General features: G+C 40.0%; 1 protein-coding gene across 3 annotated transcripts; it reads right to left on the bottom strand.

Moving 5' to 3' along the window:
* Window positions 1-3132: 3132 nt before the first annotated feature.
* Window positions 3133-22274, bottom strand: rad23b (RAD23 homolog B, nucleotide excision repair protein). 3 transcript variants are annotated; one of them, XM_061876456.1, is made up of 10 exons: window positions 22067-22274; window positions 15833-15914; window positions 14579-14658; window positions 11869-12032; window positions 11754-11803; window positions 11552-11679; window positions 9951-10080; window positions 9753-9880; window positions 3714-3887; window positions 3133-3629 (listed from the first exon to the last, which is right to left on the bottom strand). In XM_061876456.1, the coding sequence occupies exons 1-10, from the start codon at window positions 22130-22132 to the stop codon at window positions 3516-3518; spliced, it is 1116 nt and encodes a 371-aa protein (XP_061732440.1). In that variant the 5' UTR covers window positions 22133-22274; the 3' UTR covers window positions 3133-3515. The 3 variants fall into 3 exon arrangements, with proteins under 3 accessions (XP_061732440.1, XP_061732441.1, XP_061732442.1); XM_061876457.1 differs by having other exon boundaries at window positions 9957-10080; XM_061876458.1 differs by lacking the exon at window positions 15833-15914 and having other exon boundaries at window positions 22067-22203.
* Window positions 22275-22576: the final 302 nt, after the last annotated feature.

The raw sequence follows: 22576 nt of genomic DNA, 5'->3' as shown, positions 1-22576 counted from the left end.
GCATACCATCGCAAGGCTTTCCCTTGAAAAAGTGAAAAAGTCCTGAAACAAAAATGTAATCCTTTTCCCATTTCTGATATTTCATAAAAGATCAATTAAAATCCGTCAATAGCTTTTTGAGCTTAGCGGAATGTAAGAAGCCTAGTTTGTCACCCACTGGCTTTGTCTCCGTGGGTGGAAACGGGACGCTCGCACACACAGACGCACGAAAGCATAGGCTCATAACGTAAAGTTAGGGCAGCCTCCCAGCAGATACAAGACATTGATACAATGTTGACTATACTTACATGTCTCTTAAAAGCCTACTGAAATGAGATTTTCTTATTTAAACGGGGATAGCAGGTCCATTCTATGTGTCATACTTGACCATTTCGTGATATTGCCATATTTCTGCTGAAAGGATTTAGTAGAGAACATCCACGATAAAGTTCCCAACTTTTGGTCGCTAACAGAAAAGCCCTGCCTTTACCGGAAGTCGCAGACGATGACGTCACCCGTTGATGGCTCCTCACATGGTTTTTAATGGGAGCCTCCAACAAAAAGAGCTATTCGGACCGCGAAAACGACAATTTCCCCCTTAATTTGAGCGAGGAAGAAAGATTCGTGTTTGAGGATATTTATAGCGACGGACTAGAAAAAAAAATAAATAAATAAACAAGTTAAAAAAAAAACGCGATTGCATTGGGACGGATTCAGATGTTTTTAGATACATTTACTAGGATAATTCTGGGAAATCCCTTTCTATTGTGTTGCTAGTGTTTTAGTGAGTTTAACAGTACCTGATAGTCGGAGTTGTGTTGACGCGCAGTGTCTGAGGGAAGTCGACGGCAGCTTTATGGACGGCGCAAGCTCAGCTGATCTCTGGTAAAAAGCGATTTTTTACCACAATTTTCTCACCGAAACCTGCTGGTTGACATTCGGTCGGGATCCATGTTCGCTTGACCGCTGTGATCCATAGTAAAGTTTCAACTCCTGGAATTTTAAACAAGGAATCACCGTGTGTTTGTGTGGCTAAAGGCTAAAGCTTCCCAACTCCATCTTTCTACTTTGACTTCTCCAATATTAATTTAATAAATTGCAAAAGATTCAGCAACACAGATCTCGAAAATACTGTGTAATTATGCGGTTTCAAGAACAAACTCCCGGGAAATTTAATATTGCAATTGAGTTAACTAAAAAGGCCGTATTGGCATGTGTTGCAATGTTAATATTTCATCATTGATATATAAACTATCAGACTGCGTGGTGGGTAGTAGTGGGTTACAGTAGGCCTTTAAAACTGACTTTGAAACAATGTTTCAAAATAATTGTATTTGTAAACTGAGCCAACAGAAAGGCCTAACGTTTAAATCCACGTTGTTGGTCGGGAAAGAACCAAAATTCAACGGTCAAATCAACGTCACAACCAAACATTGATTAAACGTTGCCAAAAATCATGTTACTTTCCTGAAAATCCACCTACAACGTTTTGACGTTGTAAGAAATGGAGTTAACACTTTTATCCGTCTCTATCTTTGTCTCTGCGAGGCCGCTAGCATACACACACAACATTTAACGCTCGTAAAATGTAAGGTAGCATAAAACAAATGATCTGAATAAATTAAAAAAAGGTTTTGAGTTAATACAGTTTGTCAAACCCGGCGATTACATAATTACAACTAAATGCAACAAGATCCCACAAGATCCCCTAACCACACAAATTGTATAAGAAGTTAACATACCATATTATTCGGACTATAAGTCGCATTTTTTTTCAGTTTGGCCAGGGGTGCGACTTACACTCAGAAGCGAATTATGTGTGAAATTATTAACACATTACCGTAAAATATCAAATTATATTATTTAGCTCATTCACGTAAGAGACTAGACGTATAAGATTTCATGGGATTTATCGATTAGGAGTGACAGATTGTTTGGTAAACGTATAGCATGTTCTATATGTTATAGTTATTTGGATGACTCTTACCATAATATGTTACGTTAACATACCAGGCACCTTCTCAGTTGGTTATTTATGCGTCATACAACGTACACTTATTCAGCCTGTTGTTCACTATTCTTTATTTATTTTAAATTGCCTTTCAAATTTCTATTCTTGGTGTTGGGTTTTATCAAATAAATTTCCCCAAAAAATGCGACTTATACTCCAGTGCGACTTATATGTTTTTTCCCTTCTTTATTATACATTTTCAGCAGGTGCGACTTATACTCCGGAGCGACTAATACTCCGAAACATACGTTACATAATATATCATAAACAATTGAATGAGTCCCCCCTGAGGTTATGGTCATCTACAACCATCTTGTCATATTCATTTGTTGGTTACTTTAAATGCTGCATTTGAGGATCAGATAGTTACGTATTCTTACTTTAATGGGGCGATGTGACTCAGGAGCTATTGTCCAGTCAACGGTGGGTTCTCGGTTCGAATCCTTTCTTCCTCTATCCCAATCCCACACTGACCAAGACGCTGAGCTACGACCTGCACTTGGTCCTGTGATCGCCACCGTAAAAGGCTGGGTCGAATGCACAAGACAAAACAAATTATTTATCTTTAACAAGATGCATTCACGTACGTTTTAAAGACAGTATGGAGACATTTTATGTTTTATGGGATATAGACTTTGACATTATAAACAAAATGGGTAAACTGACTAGCATATCAAAAATGTGTTGACGATATGCAGTATATCAATCATGATTTTTTTTAAACGTTTCCAATATTTAAGATTTCACAATAACACATGTTTATTCATTCATACTGTTTTTAATGGGTCAAATTATCCAGTTAAGTATTTAGCATAAATACCTCTGTAGATGTTTATAGCAGTCCGAAATATAACATTTTTTAGTCAACAGTGTCAGTGTTCAAGACAAGAAACTTTTTCCAAGTGTGCAAAAATAAAACTGTTGGCATGACTCACCAACAGTTAGGGGGGTGATCCACCTTGAGGTTTATGCCGCCCTCTAGTGGTGTTCTCACATGCCACAGCACTGTAGACTCGAAATAAATTAGTGCATTTGACAAGACATTCAACAGGTTGCATCATACCAGCAGGTGGCAGTTAAGCAGTTCAAACTGCCATTCAAACAAAAGAGCAGTGAGAATAAAACTTAACGGTAAAATACAATTACAAAGCAAAACACATTTTATTTATTCAGGTTTGAATGGGAAGCCAACATCTGTGTCAGCCACATACATAATAATCATTTTGGTTCACATGCTAGTAAGGGATGTATAATTGTAGAAAAACATTATCAGTGCAGTTTTAACGCAAACATACATAAAAAAGCATAAAAAAAACAAAGCATTATGCGTGTATATAATAATGATTTTAAAGTAAAAACATTTCTGTATACCGGTACTTAAAACTGTTGCTGGATTTAATAGTGATGAAAGTGGACAGAAGTGGCTAAAAACAAAGTTTGGTGGGGAGATATTTATTTAAATCTCTTTTACTGTATATTAATAGCGAATACCGTAAATCAAAAAAGTTACGTTGCAAATCGTCCATCAGTCGTCATCAAAATTCTGCTGTAAAAGGAAGTTGGCAGCCAAGTTCTCGTTCTTCTCACAAGCAAAGTAAGCTTGTATAACGAGTCCCTCTGGAAATCCTAAGGCTTTTAACTGCAACACATGAGACGCGCAAGTTAACCACACACACGCCTTCTTGCAGACAAGTTAGTCGGTCATGGATGGCGGCGTCCTCACCCTCTCGATGGCTTCTTTTTCCTGCGGGGTGACCTGGATGTAGCTCATGTTACTTCCGCTTTGAGAGTCCACCGGCGCATCGGCGGTTCCCCCACCTCCACCGGCTGTCGGTGACGGCTCTGGAAGGGGTTCATTCAGCATCTGGATGAAGTGCTCTTGATTGTTGCTGATTTCCTACAGTGGTTAGAGTGTTGCAAAGGTTTATGCATAAAGTATCCTCACAAAAGCCAAGTACATCGACAGCTCTACCATCTAAGCCAGTGGTTCTCAAATGGGGGTACGCGTACCCCTGGGGGTACTTGAAGGTATGCAAAGGGGGACGTGAGATTTTTTGAAAATATTCTAAAAATAGCAATAATTAAAAAATACTTTATAAATATATTCATTGAATAATACTTTCAACAAAATATGAATGTAAGTTCATAAACTGTGAAAAGAAATGCAACAATGCAATATTCAGTGTTGACAGCTAGATTTTTTGTGGACATGTTCCATAAATATTGATGTTAGATTTTTTTTTTTTTGTGAAGAAATGTTTGGAATTAAGTTCATGAATCCAGATAGATCTCTATTACAATCCCCAAAGAGGGCACTTTAAGTTGATGATTACTTCTATGTGTAGAAATCTTTATTTATAATTAAATCACTTGTTTATTTTTCAACAAGTTTTTAGTTATTTCCATCCATCCATCCATTTTCTACCGCTTATTCCCTTTGCGGTCTCGGGGGGCGCTGGCGCCTATCTCAGCTACAATCGGGCAGAAGGCGGGGTACACCCTGGAAAGGTCGCCACCTCATCGCAGGGCCAACACAGATAGACAGACAACATTCACACTCACATTCACACACTAGGGACCATTTAGTGTTGCCAATCAACCTATCCCCAGGTGCATGTTTTTGGAAGTGGGAGGAAGCTGGAGTACCAGGAGGGAACCCACGCATTCACGGGGAGAACATGCAAACTCCACACAGAAAGATCCCGAGCCAGGGATTGAACCCAGGACTGCAGGACCTTCGTTTTGTGAGGCAGACGCACTAACCCCTCTGACACCATGTATCTTTTTTTCCAAATAGTTCAAGAAAGACCACTACAAATTAGCAATATGTTGCACTGTTATACAATTTATTAAATTAAGAACTAATTATATAGTGCTGTATTTTACTTCGCTATCTCTTTTTTCCAACCAAAAATGCTTTGCTCTGATTAGGGGGTACTTGAATTTAAAAAATGTTCACAGGGGATATATCATTGAAAAAAGGTTGAGAACCACTGATCTAAGTAAGCCATGCTGGGATTTTATTCAATAAATATGAACACATAAATATTTTTGCTAATAATGTTGCAAGGATGTTTCTATATAGCGGACAAAGTTTAGTATACTCCATATAAGCGCACAGCAATTACAGTAGTGTATAAAGAAAATATGGCAAACTAAAACAAGAGGCGCCATTTTTGCCACCAAAGACGTGTGCGGCTCTGCATGGAAGGATGCCTTGTGGTCATTCTGACGTTAGTTTTCCTGACTAATTAAACCAAAATAATACATCTATGTATAGTTATAAATATCCTCCAGCTCATTTTGTCAAAATAAATTTGCAGCCGTATTTGACGCACTCTGTTGCTACTTTCATGCACTGTTTAGTGACCAGCAGGCTCAATATTAACGCTTCCGATGATGCAACAAAACAAAACGCTTCCGATGATGCAACATAACAAAATACACAGAACGACAAAAAAAACACAAAAAAAACTTATTACCCTCATTTTGCTTTGTACATAATTTTAACTGTTGGAAAGTGCAGCGGATCATAGAATTGTAGTGATTTTTGATTAGAGATATCCGATAATATCGGACTGCCGATACGATCGGCCAACAAATGCTTTAAAATGTAATATCGTAAATTATCGGTATCGGTTTCAAAAAGCAAAATTTATGACTTTTTAAAACGCCGCTGTACAGAGTGGTACACGGACGTAGGGAGAAATACGAAGCAGTTGCGTCTCCCAGTCATACTTGCCAACCCTCCCGATTTTCCCGGGAGACTTCCGAATTACAGTTCCCCTTCCAAAAATCTCCCAGGGCAACCATTCTTCCGAATTTCTCAAGATTTCCACCCAGACAACAATATTGGGGGCGTGCCTTAAAGGCACTGCCTTTGCGTGCTGGCCCAATCACATCATGTCTACGGCTTTTCACACACACAAGTGAATGGAAGGCATACTTGGTCAACAGCCATACAGATCACACTGAGGGTGGCCGTATAAACAACTTTAACACTGTTACAAATATGCGCCACACTGTGAACCCACACCAAACACAAATGACAAACACATTTCGGGAGAAGATCCGCACCGTAACACAACATAAATACCCAGAACCCCTTGCAGCACTAACTCTTCCGCTGCAATATACACCCCGCCCACCTCAACCTCCTCATGCTCTCAAATTCCAAGCTGCTGTTTTGAGGCATGTTAAAAAAATAATTTCTCTTTGTGACTTCAATAATAAATATGGCAGTGCCATGTTGGGAATTTTTTTCCATAACTTGAGTTGATTTATTTTGTAAAACCTTGTTACATTGTTTAATGCATCCAGTAGGGCATCAACAAAATTAGGCATAACGTGTTAATTGCACGAATGTGTATATCGGATATTGGCAAAAGAGCCTTTATCGGATATCTCTAATTTTGATTTAAAAAATAAAGGGTTCTCAAAAGCCAACGTTAATTTATCTGATCTTTTTTTTTTTGTAACAAGGTAATGAGTATGGGTACTTTTGTGGTTATTTTCCCATAATTCTGCACAGTAACTCAGATATGGCTACACTGGCGAGCAGTAGAATATATGGAGTGATTTTTGGTCCAGAACATATTTTGCTTTACACATTATTGACCTTTTTCTTGCCACTTTATGTTGGATATTTTTATATAAGATTTCCAGTTCTATCATTACACCCAACATGTGGTTTCATTTAGTCTTTCAAGGTCTGTCTTTTTTTGGATTACTGTTTGACTTTTTCAACTGCTGCTTAGTTAAGTTTTACTTAGATTCAAAGATAGTCTGTTTTTGTCAAACTATCTCTTAAATTAATGAATTTATTGTGCTATTACTTGTATTAGCTTCTGTGTGTTCTCTCCTGAACAAAACACGGACGTTGTGCCGTGTGTTTACCTGGCACAAGACACTTTAATTTGTGGCTCTCCTGTGTTGATGGCAAACCCATCCATCCATCCATTCACTACTGCTTGTCCCTTATGGGGTCGCGGGGGGTTGCTGGAGCCTATCTCAGCTGCATTCGGGCGGAAGGCGCGGTCCAACCTGGACAAGTCGCCACCTCATCGCAGGGCCAACACAGATAGACAGACAACATTCACACTCACATTCACACACTAGGGACCATTTAGTGTTGCCAATCAACCTATCCCCAGGTGCATGTCTTTGGAAGTGGGAGGAAGCCGGAGTACCCGGAGGGAACCCACGCAGTCACGGGGAGAACATGCAAACTCCACACAGAAAGATCCCGAGCGCAGAATTGAACCCAGGACCTTGGTATTGTGAGGCAGATGCACCAACCCCTCTTCCACCGCGCTGCCTTGATGGCAAACCTTCACTTCTCATTCTTTTCTTTCCGGGTTGACGGCAAAGCGATGTAAAAGCTCTCCACAATTCTTACGGGTGAAGCAGGCAGCCCCATTCTGGACAACATGGCATTTTTACACTTTGAGAAACTAACATAGCATCAGCTCAAAGTTGGTGGAAAGAAAGCAAGGCACCCTGTAGTCACGTGAAAGCCTTCGGACAAATCATTGAGGAGATAACCTGGAACCGGGTTGGCCATACTCTCTCGATACGCGACTCGAGACATCCATGTGACGTTACTGACACCTAGTGACCAGTAAGTATACACTACCACTAACCGCCATCTGTTCATTTCTCTCAAAAAAATGTCTGCTATTAACTGGACTGATCGTCGACGTTGGGCAAAATCTAATCAGATTCGACTATGAAAATCTTTTGTCAAAGACAGTCTTACCTTGTACATTGAATACGGTTTTATAATAGGGAGAGTAAAACCTCTTTTTGTGAACCTTTTATTTCCTAACTATTAGATCCGGCCAACTATGTGTGCGAACCATGTCTGTGTGTGCGAATGCTTCTTTTGTTCATTTTGTGTTCCGCTGGCATCCATTATGTGCTTGCGAGTATTGAAGAGATTGACGAAGCGGGCTTTGTACTACAGAAAGTTTTTGATTGTGATGAAACCAGACTCTTCTGGAAAAATCCGCCAAAGCGGACTTATATCACAGCGGAGGAAAAAACACTGCCATTCATTCAGCGGTCTCTTCTAAGAGCGCACACTACTCAGTCGCCTAGTGGTTAGTGTCCGCCCTGAGATCGGTAGGTTGTGAGTTCAAACCCCGGCCGAGTCATACCAAAGACTATAAAAATGGGACCCATTACCTTCCTGCTTGGCACTCAGCATCAAGGGTTGGAATTGGGGGTTAAATCACCAAAAATTATTCCTGGGTGCAACCACCGCTGCTGCCCACTGCTCCCCTCACCTCCCAGTGGGTGGACAAAGAGATGGGTCAAATGCAGAGGACAAATTTCACCACACCTAGTGTGTGTGACCACCATTGGTACTTTAACTTTAACTCACGGACCGCCCCTCGGCTCCTTTCTTTCCCTTGTCAACTTCTTATTAGTCAACGACAATATAATTGTGGATTTTACTTTTAAAGTGTGTGTTATTGTAGCAATATGGTGGTTAAAGTAAAGGATTGTTGTTATTTCTGATCATTTGTGAGGGCACCAAAGGGACTTTTGTGTGTGTGCACATGTTGGCAGAGCAACGCATAAAGGACAGTTAAGCTTGTCGTCGTTGTTTTGGCTTGTTATGAAATAGAGTGTTGATCCATCAGCTCCTTATGAATGTTTGATACATAGTACAGTATATCACGCCATAGTGTGTTCAAAGTGTATAAAACATTCACTAAAATATGGACATTTGTCTAGGCCGGAACCCATTATTCAAATTTACATTTTTTATGGAGAAATTTGATTCACTGTACAAACTTTATTAAAGAAACCAGTTCAAGAAACCTCATAAATTGAGGTTTCACTGTAGTTTGATCATAGGACCTCATTTCTTTGTCCATTACTTATGTACCTGCAGGGTCTTAGAAATTCATAAATACAATCATTTGAATTTAAAGCCTTAAAATGTATTAAAAATTCAAAATCCTTCAGAAAGTCTTAAATAGGATGGTGAAAGGTCTTAAAAATATAATAACGTTATTGCGGGTCAGGACCAGGATTTGGAGCTATTGTAGAGAGCAGCTTTGAAAACATTGTGGAAAAAGTGAATGGAAAAAAAAAAAAAAAAAAAGTCAACAATCCGAAAAAGGTATATGTCAAAATATGCCAAAATGTCACAAACACCTGCAGAGCTGCATTTTTGTCAGTATGGGTGTGTAATTAGTAATTTTTAATCACACCTAAGTCTTAAATTTGACTTTTTGAAATTGACAGAGTCCCTGATTGCTTTACATGGGACAAACCCCGTAACTGATTGTATCCATCCATCCATCCATTTCCTACCGCTTATTCCCTTTTGGGGTCGCGGGGGGCGCTGGCGCCTATCTCAGCTACAATCGGGCGGAAGGCGGGGTACACCCTGGACACATCGCCACCTCATCGCAGGGCCAACACAGATAGACAGACAACATTCACACTCACATTCACACACTAGGGCCAATTTTAGTGTTGCCAATCAACCTATCCCCAGGTGCATGTCTTTGGAAGTAGGAGGAAGCCGGAGTACCCGGAGGGAACCCACGCATTCACGGGGAGAACATGCAAACTCCACACAGAAAGATCCCGAGCCTGGATTTAAACCCAGGACTGCAGGACCTTCGTATTGTGAGGCAGACGCACTAACCCCTTTGCCACCGTGAAGCCCGATTGATTGTATTTGACTTCAATTTAGTTCCATTGTACAGTGCTGGTTGGTAAGGAGGTTTAATGTATCGTTTACCTGCAGAAGCTCTGGGTTTTCCCTGCCAATTTCCTGCAGCAGAGCGGGAAGCAGTGCAGCGTTCTGCTGGATCAACTGTCGCATCATAAAGAACTGGGGCTGATTCCTTAGGAAGCTGAGCGGATTGCCTGAGAGCGTGACAAAATCCAAAATGCTCCATGAAGACAGATGCTCCTGCAGAGTCAAAAGTCCTCTCACCTGCACCTTCTGAAGCGTCAGAGTTGACCGGGTCGCTTATATCCCCTGTAGGTCCACTTAGAGCGCCAGTCAGTGAAGAAAACGCAGCGTCAGAGCCTCTGGCTTGGACCTGGTCTCTGCTTGGGATTTCCTAATGGTACAGAGTGAAAATGTTTAAATTCAGAGGATGAAAGATTAATATTATGCAGTACAGTGAAACCTCCTTTTACGAACCTCTTATTGTAGGAACGTCCGATTTACGAATCACTGAACTAATACAAACATGGTGCACGAACAAATGTTTCATCCACCCATTATGTGTCCGGCAGCACATCCATTGTGGGAGGGCGGATCACTCTTCAGTGCTCATTCAGTCAGCACAGTGCTGCCATTACCTTCTTTTGTGTGTTTTTAAATGTTTTAGCATTTCTACACCATTTTACTAGTTTTGCTAGCTCAGTATCATAAAGTTTGGTTCTTTTATGAATTTATTATGGGTCTACTGAAAATGTGACCAAATCTGCAGGGTCAAAAGTATACATACAGCAATGTTAATATTTGGTTACATGTTCCTTGGCAAGTTTCACTGCAATAAGGCGCTTTTTGTAGCCATCCACAAGGTTCTGGTTGAACTTTTGACCACTCCTCTTGACAAAATTGGTGCGGTTCAGCTAAATTTGTTGTTTTTTTGACATGGACTTGTTCATGGCCCAGAGCATACTACTACCACCACCATGCATGACGTTAGGCTCTGGGTCTCTTTTGCTGACAATGGAACTGGTGCTTTACAGAGAGTAAATGGGACAATGAAAAAGGAGGATTGCCTAAAATCATCACCCCGGAGGTTGGGTCTTGGGCGCAGTTGGGTGTTCCAACAAGGCAATGACCTTAAACACACGTCAAAAGTGGTAAAGGAATGGCTAAATCAGGCTAGAATTAAGGTTTTAGAATGGCCTTCCCAAAGTCCTGACTTAAATGTGTGGACAATGCTGAAGAAACAAGTCAATTTCAGAAACCCAAAAAATTTGGCTGAACCGCACCAATTTTGTCAAGAGGAGTGGTCAAAAATTCAACCAGAACCTTGTGGATGGCTACAAAAAGCGCCTTATTGCAGTGAAACTTGACAAAGGACATGTAACCAAATATTAACATTGCTGTATGTATACTTTTGACCCAGCAGATTTGGTCACATTTTCAGTAGACCCATAATAAATTCATAAAAGAACCAAACTTCATGAATTGTGACCAACAAGTATGTGCTCCAATCACTCTATCACAAAAAAAAATAGTCGTAAAAATTATTGGAAACTCAAGACAGCCATGACATTATGTTCTTTACAAGTGTATGCAAACTTTTGATCGCGACTGTATCTTTTGACATAAAGTCAAAAGTATTTCTACGTTGCATGTGCTATGATTAATGCTGATATCGGCCAATACTCAAAGCTGGAATATTGATATTTTACCTAAAGTGAAAGATTGCATCGGGACACCACTTATTAAAAATGGTTGCTGAAACATAAGGGGTGTGCTAACTTTTGTTGGATACTGAACACAATGCAGTAAATTGACATCAAGCACAACATTTCTGCCTTTACTGTCAGAGAAGTGTAGGTTTTTACCGAGAGCAGGTACTCCACAGCCCGGTCTGGGTTGTTAAAGCTCGCTCTCAGAGCCGCCACTACCTGCTCCCTCTCGTAGCCCATGAGCATCATCTCGGTCACCATGGCGTCGTACGATGTGCCTGTCACTACGAGCACACCTCGGCAATCAGGTACATTTTTGACAGAGCAAAAGTAAAAATTAAGAGCACTGTGGCCTTACCGAGATTTGAACCTGCTTCCTCAATTAAGTTCATGGAAGCATCCAAGCTTCTGCACGAGAAAGGAGATGATCGTCCATGTCACAGATCAAAATCAGACTATTATCACGCTATTACCCGACAGAAAGAGGCGTGGGGAAGGCAGCGGCAGGTCGCCTTGCATCTGGTTGGCCATCAGCCGGAACACGCTCTGTGGGCGCCTGTGATGTGGGCGTCGTCGTCACAGGTGCCTCGGTGCTGAATGAGGAGGACGGCTTAGTGGCAGCTGGGCCCTTTTTAGGCTACACGTCCATCATTAGGACACAAAAATAAAACAGCATTAGTAAACGCAACTGGTCCCAACTCGCCTGTCCAAAAGCAAAACCTAGTAACTCACTTCTAGCTGATTTTGAGAAAACAAAGGAAAACCAATCTATCTCGATGCTGTCTTACAAAGATTTACAAAGTCATCAAACATATAGATGTTTTCTTGAGCTTTCATTTTCTTGCCGATTGAGCCATGGATTGAATCTGCTCTCATGAACGTGTGCCCTTTCTCCAGATATTTTATCACAATCTCGGGTGGGCCCCATTCTGCGTTTGCACATTGGGCAAGAGCCGTGTACAGCGTCCAGTTTTTATTTTGACCTCCACAGTTATCTGCCCAAAAGAGTATGCAAGGGGAAGAATCAAGAACAATACATCTAATGAAGGCGCTTGAAACGTCCTGGGCCAATCTTCCAAATATCCCCTCGTGCCATAATATCACATAATCAGGTTGACCGTCGGCCCCCATTCGTGCAAATGTCCCATTAAAGACAATAAGGCGACTGACGAAGAAGCTCCGATTGGTCCCTTGAGATACTAGGTTTTTCTGTTGTATCTACGCGGTTATGTGGTAGTTGCTAGGTCCTGCCATGTGCGTAACAGCTTACTTACGGAACAAATTACAATATCGCATACACTAATGTAAAACATATCACCTAGGAACTCCAAAATTATTATCAGCTCAGTTTTGACCAAAATTGAGTTACTGGGTTTTGCCTTTGGACAGGGGGAACTGATCAGCAATAATCCTTAATTACATTAGTGGGTGGATTGTTTACTCAAGTGCAGAGAGTAACAGGCATTTATTTGAAGTAACGGCTGTTTTTATAGCAGGCTTTTATTTGTACGAATGCTGGTAAATAATGCGTATAGATTGGTTGCAATTGAATGAGTTCGGGTCATTAGGGTTCTGATAAAGTTGCATTAGTCTATGTTGTGAGACCATGCTAATGTTTTATTAAAGGGGACCTTATATGCAAAACCAACGATTCTTACCCGATGGTTCCTGTTTTTGTTTATTATGAATCCCAATAAGTACCGGAAGTTTGAAATCCAAACATGTACGCATTGCGGACATATTTATAAAATAATATTGCCTTTCTTCATACTTCCTCCTAAGGTTGTACGGTATACCTATACTGGTATAGTACCGCGATACTAATGAATCATATTCGGTACTACACCGTCTCTAAAGGGTACTGGTCCCCCACGCCCTGCCCCCTGTCATCGTCATATCGCGTCATTGCTGATTTATGAGGAAAGGAGCATGTTCGACAGCGCACAATCACTGAGTACTTACAAGCAGACACAGTGTGTAGACAGAAAAGGGAGAACGGACGCATTTTGGCTTAAAAACTAACAATAAAGGTGAAATTATAACACTGAAACAGCCTCAGGAAGAGACATGGCTAGCCAGCTAGCGGCTAAAATCCACCCCCAGTTGGCAGTGTTTTAGCTACTTCTTAATCACTAATCCTTACCTCCATGGCGACAAAGTAAGTTTCTTACAAGTATCATACCTGCAGGATGAGGAATAGCTAAACATGCTTCACTACACACCGTAGCTCACCGGCGTCAAAATGTAAACAAACGGCAAAGTCGGATTTACACCTAACATCAACTGTAATGATACCAAGAACGGGAGCGTATATAGTGGCTCCTATAATCTATTACATCGATATTTTTTAGCGTCAAAAAATCTTTTTTACGTTTTATTTTTTTAATTTATGTTATGTTTATAAACTCTGGACACATGAGGACTTTGAGTATGACCAATGTATGATCCTGGTACTACTTGGTTTCGGATTGATACCTAAATTTGTGGTATCATCAAAAACTAATGTAAAGTATCAAACAACACAAGACTAAGTGATTATTACATTTTAACAGAAGTGTAGACAGAACATTTTAAAAGAGAAAGTAAGCAGATATTACAGTAAATGAACAAGTTGATTAATAATTCATTTTCTACCACTTATCCATAATAATTTTGACAAAAGTAATAAAATGGAAAATGACATAATATGTTACTGCATACATCAGCAGCTAAAATAAGAGCTTTTGTTTCCTTACTACTAAAACACAAGTTGTCGAGGATGTTCACAATTTTATTTAACGACAAACTTGCAACAAGAAACATGTTTAAAGTAACGTAAGATTTTTTGTTACTTAAAAAAGTATCGAAATACAGTTAACATTTACTACACAACATTTTTAAATGGTAAATTACTATTTGTATTCTTGAATTACGTGTATGCATCAGTGCTTCTCACCTGTGCTTGGGCAAACAAATGGTGACCCAGATTGTGGTGTTTTGAAAACTCAAATGTTGTATCTTATATTAAATGAAAATACATTTAAGTGCAGTTTGAATTTGAGGTGCTGTAAAATAAGTTGTACCAACACATAAAACAAGTTTAATGATTGTTTCAGGAGCAAAATGTTTTTCTGTCGACAAACAAAAAGATCACAAAGTGTCTCTCCGCAGACCTTTCTTACTAAAAAACGAAAAGCAACAAACCTTTGTCACCATGACAACAACAAAGTTCTTCTCATCAATTTTGTATTCTTTGAGGGCGGAGTCATTGCTGAGGATTTTACCTGGGGACAAAATCAAAGATAATTGATCATGATTTTCCCATGAATACTACAATAAAGGCTAATGTATCAAATTAGATCGATATTATAATCAAGTAAACCAATATTGTAAAATAGAGTAAAGTCCATTCATCCGTTTTCTACCGCTTGTCCTGCTCGGGGTCGCCGGAGCCTATCCCAGCTGAATTTGGGCGGAAGGCGGGGTACACCCTGGACAAGTCGCCACCTCATCGCAGGGCCAACACAGATAGACAGACAACATTCACGCTCACATTCACACACTAGGGACCATTTAGTGTTGCCAATCAACCTATCCCCAGGTGCTTGTCTTTGGAGGTGGGAGGAAGCTGGACTACCCGTAGGGAACCCACGCAGTCACGGGGAGAACATGCAATTGATTCTTAAATATCAAACTCCACACAGAAAAACCCAGTGCCCAGAATTCAACCAAGGATCTTCTTATTGTGAGGCATACACACTACCCCCTTGTGCCACCGTGCTGCCCATATAAATAGTAAAGTATAGATAAACAAAGAGTAAGTATAAACAAAGAATAAATAAACAAAAACACGCTGTCAGGGGTGGCCAAAATGCGGGCATAATTTTTTTAACAACACATTTTAAAAGTATAGCCCCCCACCCCCAGAAAAGTGGAATAAAAGAGCAAGCAGGTGTAATGTGACGAAAACATGTTGCAATATTGACACTAATAACAAAAAAACTGCCATGTTGGCAGTTTTCATTTTAAAACTTGTATTTTATTTGAAGAACTTATAATTGACGGACAGACCTGAAGTTGATCCAATGATTTCAAACATTGAAAGTAAAACTAATATAGCAATTTTTTTTCAAAACTTTTATGAGGCGAAAATATTGCATATTTTGTCTTTTTCCTTTTAAAAAGTTTTGACAAAAAAAGCATGCGACATAAAAATACTTTTCATTGACATCCCACTGGGTTGAGTTTTTCCTTGCCCTTAAGTGGGCTCTGTACCGAGGATGTCGTCGTGGCTTGTGCAGTCCTTTGAGATACTTGTGATTTAGGGCTATATAAATAAACATTGATTGATTGATTGTTTCTGGTTCCAGGATGGCTCAGGGGAAAAGGTTTGGGCACCCCTGCTTGAAAAAAATGATTACATATGAAGTAAGGTAAAATAGTTCATGAAATAAATACCAGCATAAATTAGTTTTTGCCCGGCAACAGGAAAATCGTCCAATCCCTTCTCTTGTTCAATTCGCTTTTTTAATGTTGTCACCTGAAATGGAAATCAGGACAGTAAAGTTAGCTTATCATTTGTAACACATTACAAAAAATTTACCATCACAAAAAAAGCAGTGGTTCTCAACCTTTTTTCAGTGATGTATCCCCTATGAACATTTTTTTAATTCAAGTAACCCCTAATTAGAGCAAAGCATTTTTGGTTGAAAAAAAAGAGATAAAGAAGTAAAATACAGCACTATGTCATCAGTTTCTGATTTATTAAATTGTATAAAAGTGCAAAATATTGCTCATTTGTAGTGGTCTTTCTTTAACTATTTGGAAAAAAAGATATAAAAATACCTAAAATTTGTTGAAAAATAAACAAGTGATTCATCCATCCATCCATTTTCTACCGCTTATTCCCTTTTGGGGTGGCGGGGGCGCTGGCGCCTATCTCAGCTACAATCAGGCGGAAGGCGGGGTACACCCTGGACAAGTCGCCACCTCATGGCAGGGCCAACACAGATAGACAGACAACTTTCACACTCACATTTATCAACCTATCCCCAGTGATTCAATTATAAATAAAGATTTCTACACATAGAAGTAATCATCAACTTAAAGTGCCCTCTTTGGGGATTGTAATAGAGATCCATCCACCTGAATTCATGAACTTAATTCTAAACATTTCTTCAAAAAAAGAAATCTTTAACATCAATATTCATGGCATAGATCCACAAAAAAATCTAACTGTCAACACTGAATATTGCATTGTTGCATTTCTTTTCACAGTTAATGAACTTACATTCATATTTTGTTGAAGTACTATTCAATAAATATACAGTGGGGCAAAAAAGTATTTAGTCAGCCACCGATTGTGCAAGTTCTCCCACTTAAAATGATGACAGAGGTCTGTAGTTTTCATCATAGGTACACTTCAACTGTGAGACAGAATGTGGGGGAAAAAATCCAGGAATTCACATTGTAGGAATTTTAAAGAATTTATTTGTAAATTATGGTAGAAAATAAGTATTTGGTCAACCATTCAAAGCGCTCACTGATGGAAAAAGGTTTTGGCTAAAGAATTTATTTGTAAATTATGGTGGAAAATAAGTATTTGGTCAACCATTCAAAGCGCTCACTGATGGAAGAAGGTTTTGGCTCAAAATCTCACGACACATGGCCCCACTCATTCTTTCCTTAACACGGATCAATCGTCCTGTCCCCTTAGGAGAAAAACAGCCCCAAAGCATGATGTTTCCACCCCCATGCTTCATAGTAGGTATGGTGTTCTTAGGATGCAACTCAGTATTCTTCTTCCTCCAAACACGACGAGTTGAGTTTCTACCAAAATGGATACATGGATGATACAGCAGAGGATTGGGAGAACGTCATGTGGTCAGATGAAACCAAAATAGAACTTTTTGGTATAAACTCAACTCGTCGTGCTTGGAGGAAGAAGAATACTGAGTTGCATCCCAAGAACACCACACCTACTGTGAAGCATGGGGGTGGAAACATCATGCTTTGGGGCTGTTTTTCTGCTAAGGGGACAGGACGATTGATCCGTCCGTGTTAATGAAAAATGAATGTATCGTGAGATTTTGAGCCAAAACCTCCTTCCATCAGTGAGAGATTTGAATGGTTGACCAAATGCTTATTTTCCACCATAATTTACAAATAAATTATTTAAAATTCCTACAATGTGAATTCCTGGATTTTTTTTCACATTCTGTGTCTCACAGTTGAAGTGTACCTATGATGAAAATTACAGACCTCTGTCATCATTTTAAGTGGGAGAACTTGCACAATCGGTGGCTGACTAAATACTTTTTTGCCCCACCGTATTTATAAAGGATTTTTGAATTGTTGCTATTTTTAAATAATCTCACGTACCCCTTGGCATACCTTCATGTACCCCCAGGGGTACGTGTACCCCCATTTGAGAACCACTGCAATAAAACAACCACATTGAACACTGTCATTTTGTTTTCATCTGAGTATAGAAAAAAACAACTAAATATAAACCCCAACCACTGTAAACATATTGCAAAATAATGGTGTTGCATGAACTGCGGTCCAAAGTGTACTTAAAAGTCATAAAATGAAAGTTGAAGAGTCATGAAAAAAACCTTGAACCAGTCATCCAAATAGCATATTTCTATTTAGCTATTTGTGGGCCTTTTTTGCAGGATTTGTGACTGATTCATAGGTAAACAATAATAATTTTAATATGGGGTGACATAATATTAGGAAGTAGTGGGCTATGGCTAAATACTGATCACTTTTCAGTCTAGTCAACCATAGCAACTCCACATTAATATAGATTCCCATGACTTTTTAAACAGAACTTGCATATTTTTGTATAGAACACGGGTCAGCAACTTGCAGCTCCGGAGCCGCATGCAGCTTTTCGACCACTCTGATGTGGCTCAGCCGCATACTTGCCGATCGCCCGGACTCAGGTAGATTTCCAAATTTTAATGTTTCTAACATAAATCTCCCGGGTAAACACTTTTAGATTTTCACCCAGACATCAACTTTGAGGGCGTGCCGTGATGACAACGCCTCTAACACCTTTTCTACATGTCATCGCGCCAGGATTTTCACCATGCAATCTGCGTGCCGGCTGGCCGGTCACATTTTGGATGCGACGTCTATCTGAACGCATACGCTACTGCAAGGCACACTTGTTCAACAGCCATACAGGTCACACTGAGGGTTGTGATATAAACTTTAACACTCTTACTAATATGCGCCACACTGTGAACCCACGCCAAACAAGAATGACAAACACATTTCAGGAGAACATCCATCCGCACTATAACACAACATAAACACGACAAAACAAATACCCAGAATACCCAGCTACCACCAACCCAACCCCTCCCACCTCAACCGACGCACGGAGGGGTAAGGCCGGGGGAGGGGTTGGGTTGGTGGTAGCTGGGTATTCTGGGTACCGTATATTTTGGAGTATAAGTCGCTCCGGAGTATAAGTCACACCTGCCGAAAATGCATAATAAAGAAGGAAAAAAAACATATAAGTCGCACTGGAGTATAAGTCGCATTTTTGGGGGAAATTTATTTGATAAAACCCAACACCAAGAATAGACATTTCAAAGGCAGATTAAAATAAATAACGAATAATGAATAACAGGCTGAATAAGTGTACGTTATATGACGCATAAATAACCAACTGAGAAGGTGCCTGGTATGTTAACGTAACATATTATGGTAAAAGTCATTCAAATAACTATAAAGTATAGAACATGCTATACGTTTACCAAACAATCTGTCACTCCTAATCCATAAATCCCATGAAATCTTTTACCTCTAATCCAGTGGTTCTTAACCTGGGTTCGATCGAACCCTAGGGGTTTGGTGAGTCGGCCTCAGGGGTTAGGCGGAGGTCAAAACACACCCGACTCATCGTGGAAATACAAACTTCTCCCTATCGGCGTATTATGGATACGGCAACAGCTGACTGATTTGCAGGCGTGTAATTTGTTGTGAGTTTACGCACTGTCTTAGTTTCGTTGTTTGAACAAGGTGATGTTCATTCACGGTTCATTTTGTGCACCGGTAAAAAAAAACATGGTAACACTTTAGTATGGGGGACATATTCACCATTAATTACTTGCTTATTAACATGCAAATTAGTAACATATTGGCTCCTAACTAGTCATTATTAATTACTTATTAATGCCTTATTCAGCATGGCCTTATTATAACCCTAACCCTAACCAAATAACTCTAACCCCGACCCTAACCCTAACCAAATAGCTCTAAATTAAGTCTTTGTTACTTAAAATATGTTCCCCTAGTGTCCAAATAACTCTAAATTAAGTCTTTGTTACTTAGAATATGTTCCCCATACTAAAATGTTACCAAAAACATAACTTTGTCTTGAATTTGAAAAAAAGAAAACATTTTATTTTTCACTAAAGGGTTCGGTGAAAGCGCATATGAAACTGTGGGTATAGCTCGGTTGGTATAGCTCGGTTGGTAGAGCGGCTGTCCCAGCAACTTGAGGGTTGCAGGTTCGATTCCCGCTTCCACCATCCTAGTCACTGCCGTTGTGTCCTTGGGCAAGACACTTTACCCACCTGCTCCCAGTGCCACCCACACTGGTTTAAAAATGTAACTTAGATATTGGGTTTCACTATGTAAAGCGCTTTGAGTCACTTGAGAAAAGCGCTATATAAATATAATTCGCTTCACTTCACTTGTTGGGGTTCGGTACCTCCAACAAGGTTAAGAACCACTGGTCTAGTCTCTTAAGTGAATGAGCTAAATAATATTATTTGATATTTTAATAATTTTGATATGTTAATAATTTCACACAGAAGTCGCTCCTGAGCATAAGTCGCACCCCTGACCAAACTATGAAAAAAACTGCGACTTATAATCCGAAAAATACGGTATTTGTTCTGTCGTGTTTATGTTGTGTTATAGTGCGGATGTTTTTCCTGAAATGTGTTTGTCATTCTTGTTTGGTGTGGGTTCACAGTGTGGCGCATATTAGTAAGAGTGCTAAAGTTGTTTAAACGGCCACCCTCAGTGTAACCTGTATTGCTGTTGAATAAGGATGCCTTGCAGTCTATAACGTGTGTCTGCAATAGGCTCGTCAAACAATTCTTTGGGCTGGCAAGCTATTTGTACAAGCTGTAGAGGGCGCTAACGGTAGTGCCATCATTGTACGCCTTTATTATTGTTAATTGGGTGAACACCAGAGTACATTCGAGAGAATAATTACTCTGAAATTCGAGAGCCTCCCGGGAAAATTGGGAGGGTTGGCAGGTGTGACGCGGTCAAGCGGCATTCATATAAAACTCGCGGGCCACACTAACATTACATTTTCATATTAAGGTGCGGGCCTCGTGTCTGAGTCCCCTGGTTTCCTGGTTTATACATAGCACAAAGCAAAAAAAACTCTGTATGCAGTATTATTTCATATGTGGCTCCCATGTTTTTCTTTACTTTGTGGAACGGGTCAAAATGGCTCTTTGAGTGGTAAAGGTTGCCGACCCCTGGTATAGAAAAATGTTAAAGGCCTACTGAAATGAAATTTTCTTAGTTAAAACGGGGATAGCAGGTCCATTCTATGTGTCATACTTGATCATTTCGCAATATTGCCATATTTTTGCTGAAAGGATTTAGTAGAGAATATCGACGATAAAGTTCGCAACTTTTGGTCGCTAATAAAAAAGCCTTGCCTGTACCGGAAGTAGCAGACGATGTGCGCGTGACGTCACGGGTTGTAGGGCTCCTCACATCCTCACATTGTTTACAATCATAGCCAGCAGCAGCTGGAGCTATTCGGACCGAGAAAGCGACAATTTCCCCATTAATTTGAGCGAGGATTAAAGATTTGCGGATAAGGAAATTTACAGTGAAGGACTAGAAAAAAAAGGCGATTGCAGTGGTAGCGATTCAGATGTTATTAGACACATTTACTAGGATAATTCTGGAAAATCCCTTATCTCCCTATTGTGTTGCTAGTGTTTTAGTGAGATTAAATAGTACCTGAAAGTCAGAGAGGTGTGGCCACGGGTGTGTTGACGCCAGAGTCTCAGAGGGAAGTCACGGCAGCTGCAGCAGGACGGAAGCTCCGCTGATGTCTCCGGTAAGAGGCGACTTATTACCACAATTTTCTCACCGAAAATTGCCGGTTGACATGTAGTCGGGATCCATGTTCGCTTGACCGCTCTGATCCATAGTAAAGCTTAATCTTCGGGAATTTCAAACAAGGAAACACCGGCTGTGTTGTTGTGGCTAAAGGCTAAAAGCTTCCCACCTCCATCTTTCTGCTTTGACTTCTCCATTATTAATTGAACAAATTGCAAAAGATTTAGCAACACAGTGTCCAGAATACTGTTTAATTATGCGATTAAAGCAGACTACTTATAGCTTCAATCGGGCTGGAAAATAATGTCCGCTACAACCGGTGACGTCAAACGCACGCGTCATCATACCGCGACGTTTTCACCACGACACTTCTCGGGAAATTTAAAATTGCAATTTAGTAAACTAAATGTGTTGCAATGTTAATATTTTATCATTGATATATAAACTATCAGACTGCGTGGTAGGTAGTAGTTGGTTTCAGTAGGCCTTTAAGATTGAAAGCAGCCAAAACAGATACATTGTAAACAGTGAAAGGCTTCAAAGATAACTCCCATTCCCTCCATGGCCCAATCTTACCGTCTCCTCTTCGTCAATGTCGATTTTGAACGTCTGCTGTTGCAGAGTTTTCAACGTAATCTGCATTTTGACGGCAGAGTGTCCACAATTGTGGTGTAAATGCGATTAGTTGGAATTGCAGGACTTTGTTGTGGTTTCGCTGGCTCATTACAAACTGACAGCCGCCATGCCTCAGGGCCGCTCTTCTTCGACGAACCCTTATTTTAAAGTTGGCGGATGACAGCACCCCTAGCGGTTAGTCCGGGCTCCACAGGTAAGGGTTAACATTATAATCGCAACAATAAAAATTAGATATACAACACCAGTTAAACGAACACTGGAATAAGTTTGGTTGTGTGTTTGTTTTTTAATAATAATGTAACGTTTTTTTGTGTTCAGTTGTCTGAATTGGATGAATTGCTGTTGCATTCGCATGCACTCGGACATCTTACAATTCGTCATCTTTGGCCGCTTCGGTGAGACTATAGCTACGACATACATGTCTTTATATTGTACTTTAAATGCAATGAC

This window comes from Nerophis ophidion, linkage group LG17, assembly GCF_033978795.1.
Source record: "Nerophis ophidion isolate RoL-2023_Sa linkage group LG17, RoL_Noph_v1.0, whole genome shotgun sequence".
In the NCBI taxonomy this organism is placed as follows: domain Eukaryota; kingdom Metazoa; phylum Chordata; class Actinopteri; order Syngnathiformes; family Syngnathidae; genus Nerophis; species Nerophis ophidion.
Note: the sequence above shows the minus strand (reverse complement) of the source record. Positions and strands in the feature narration are given on the sequence as shown.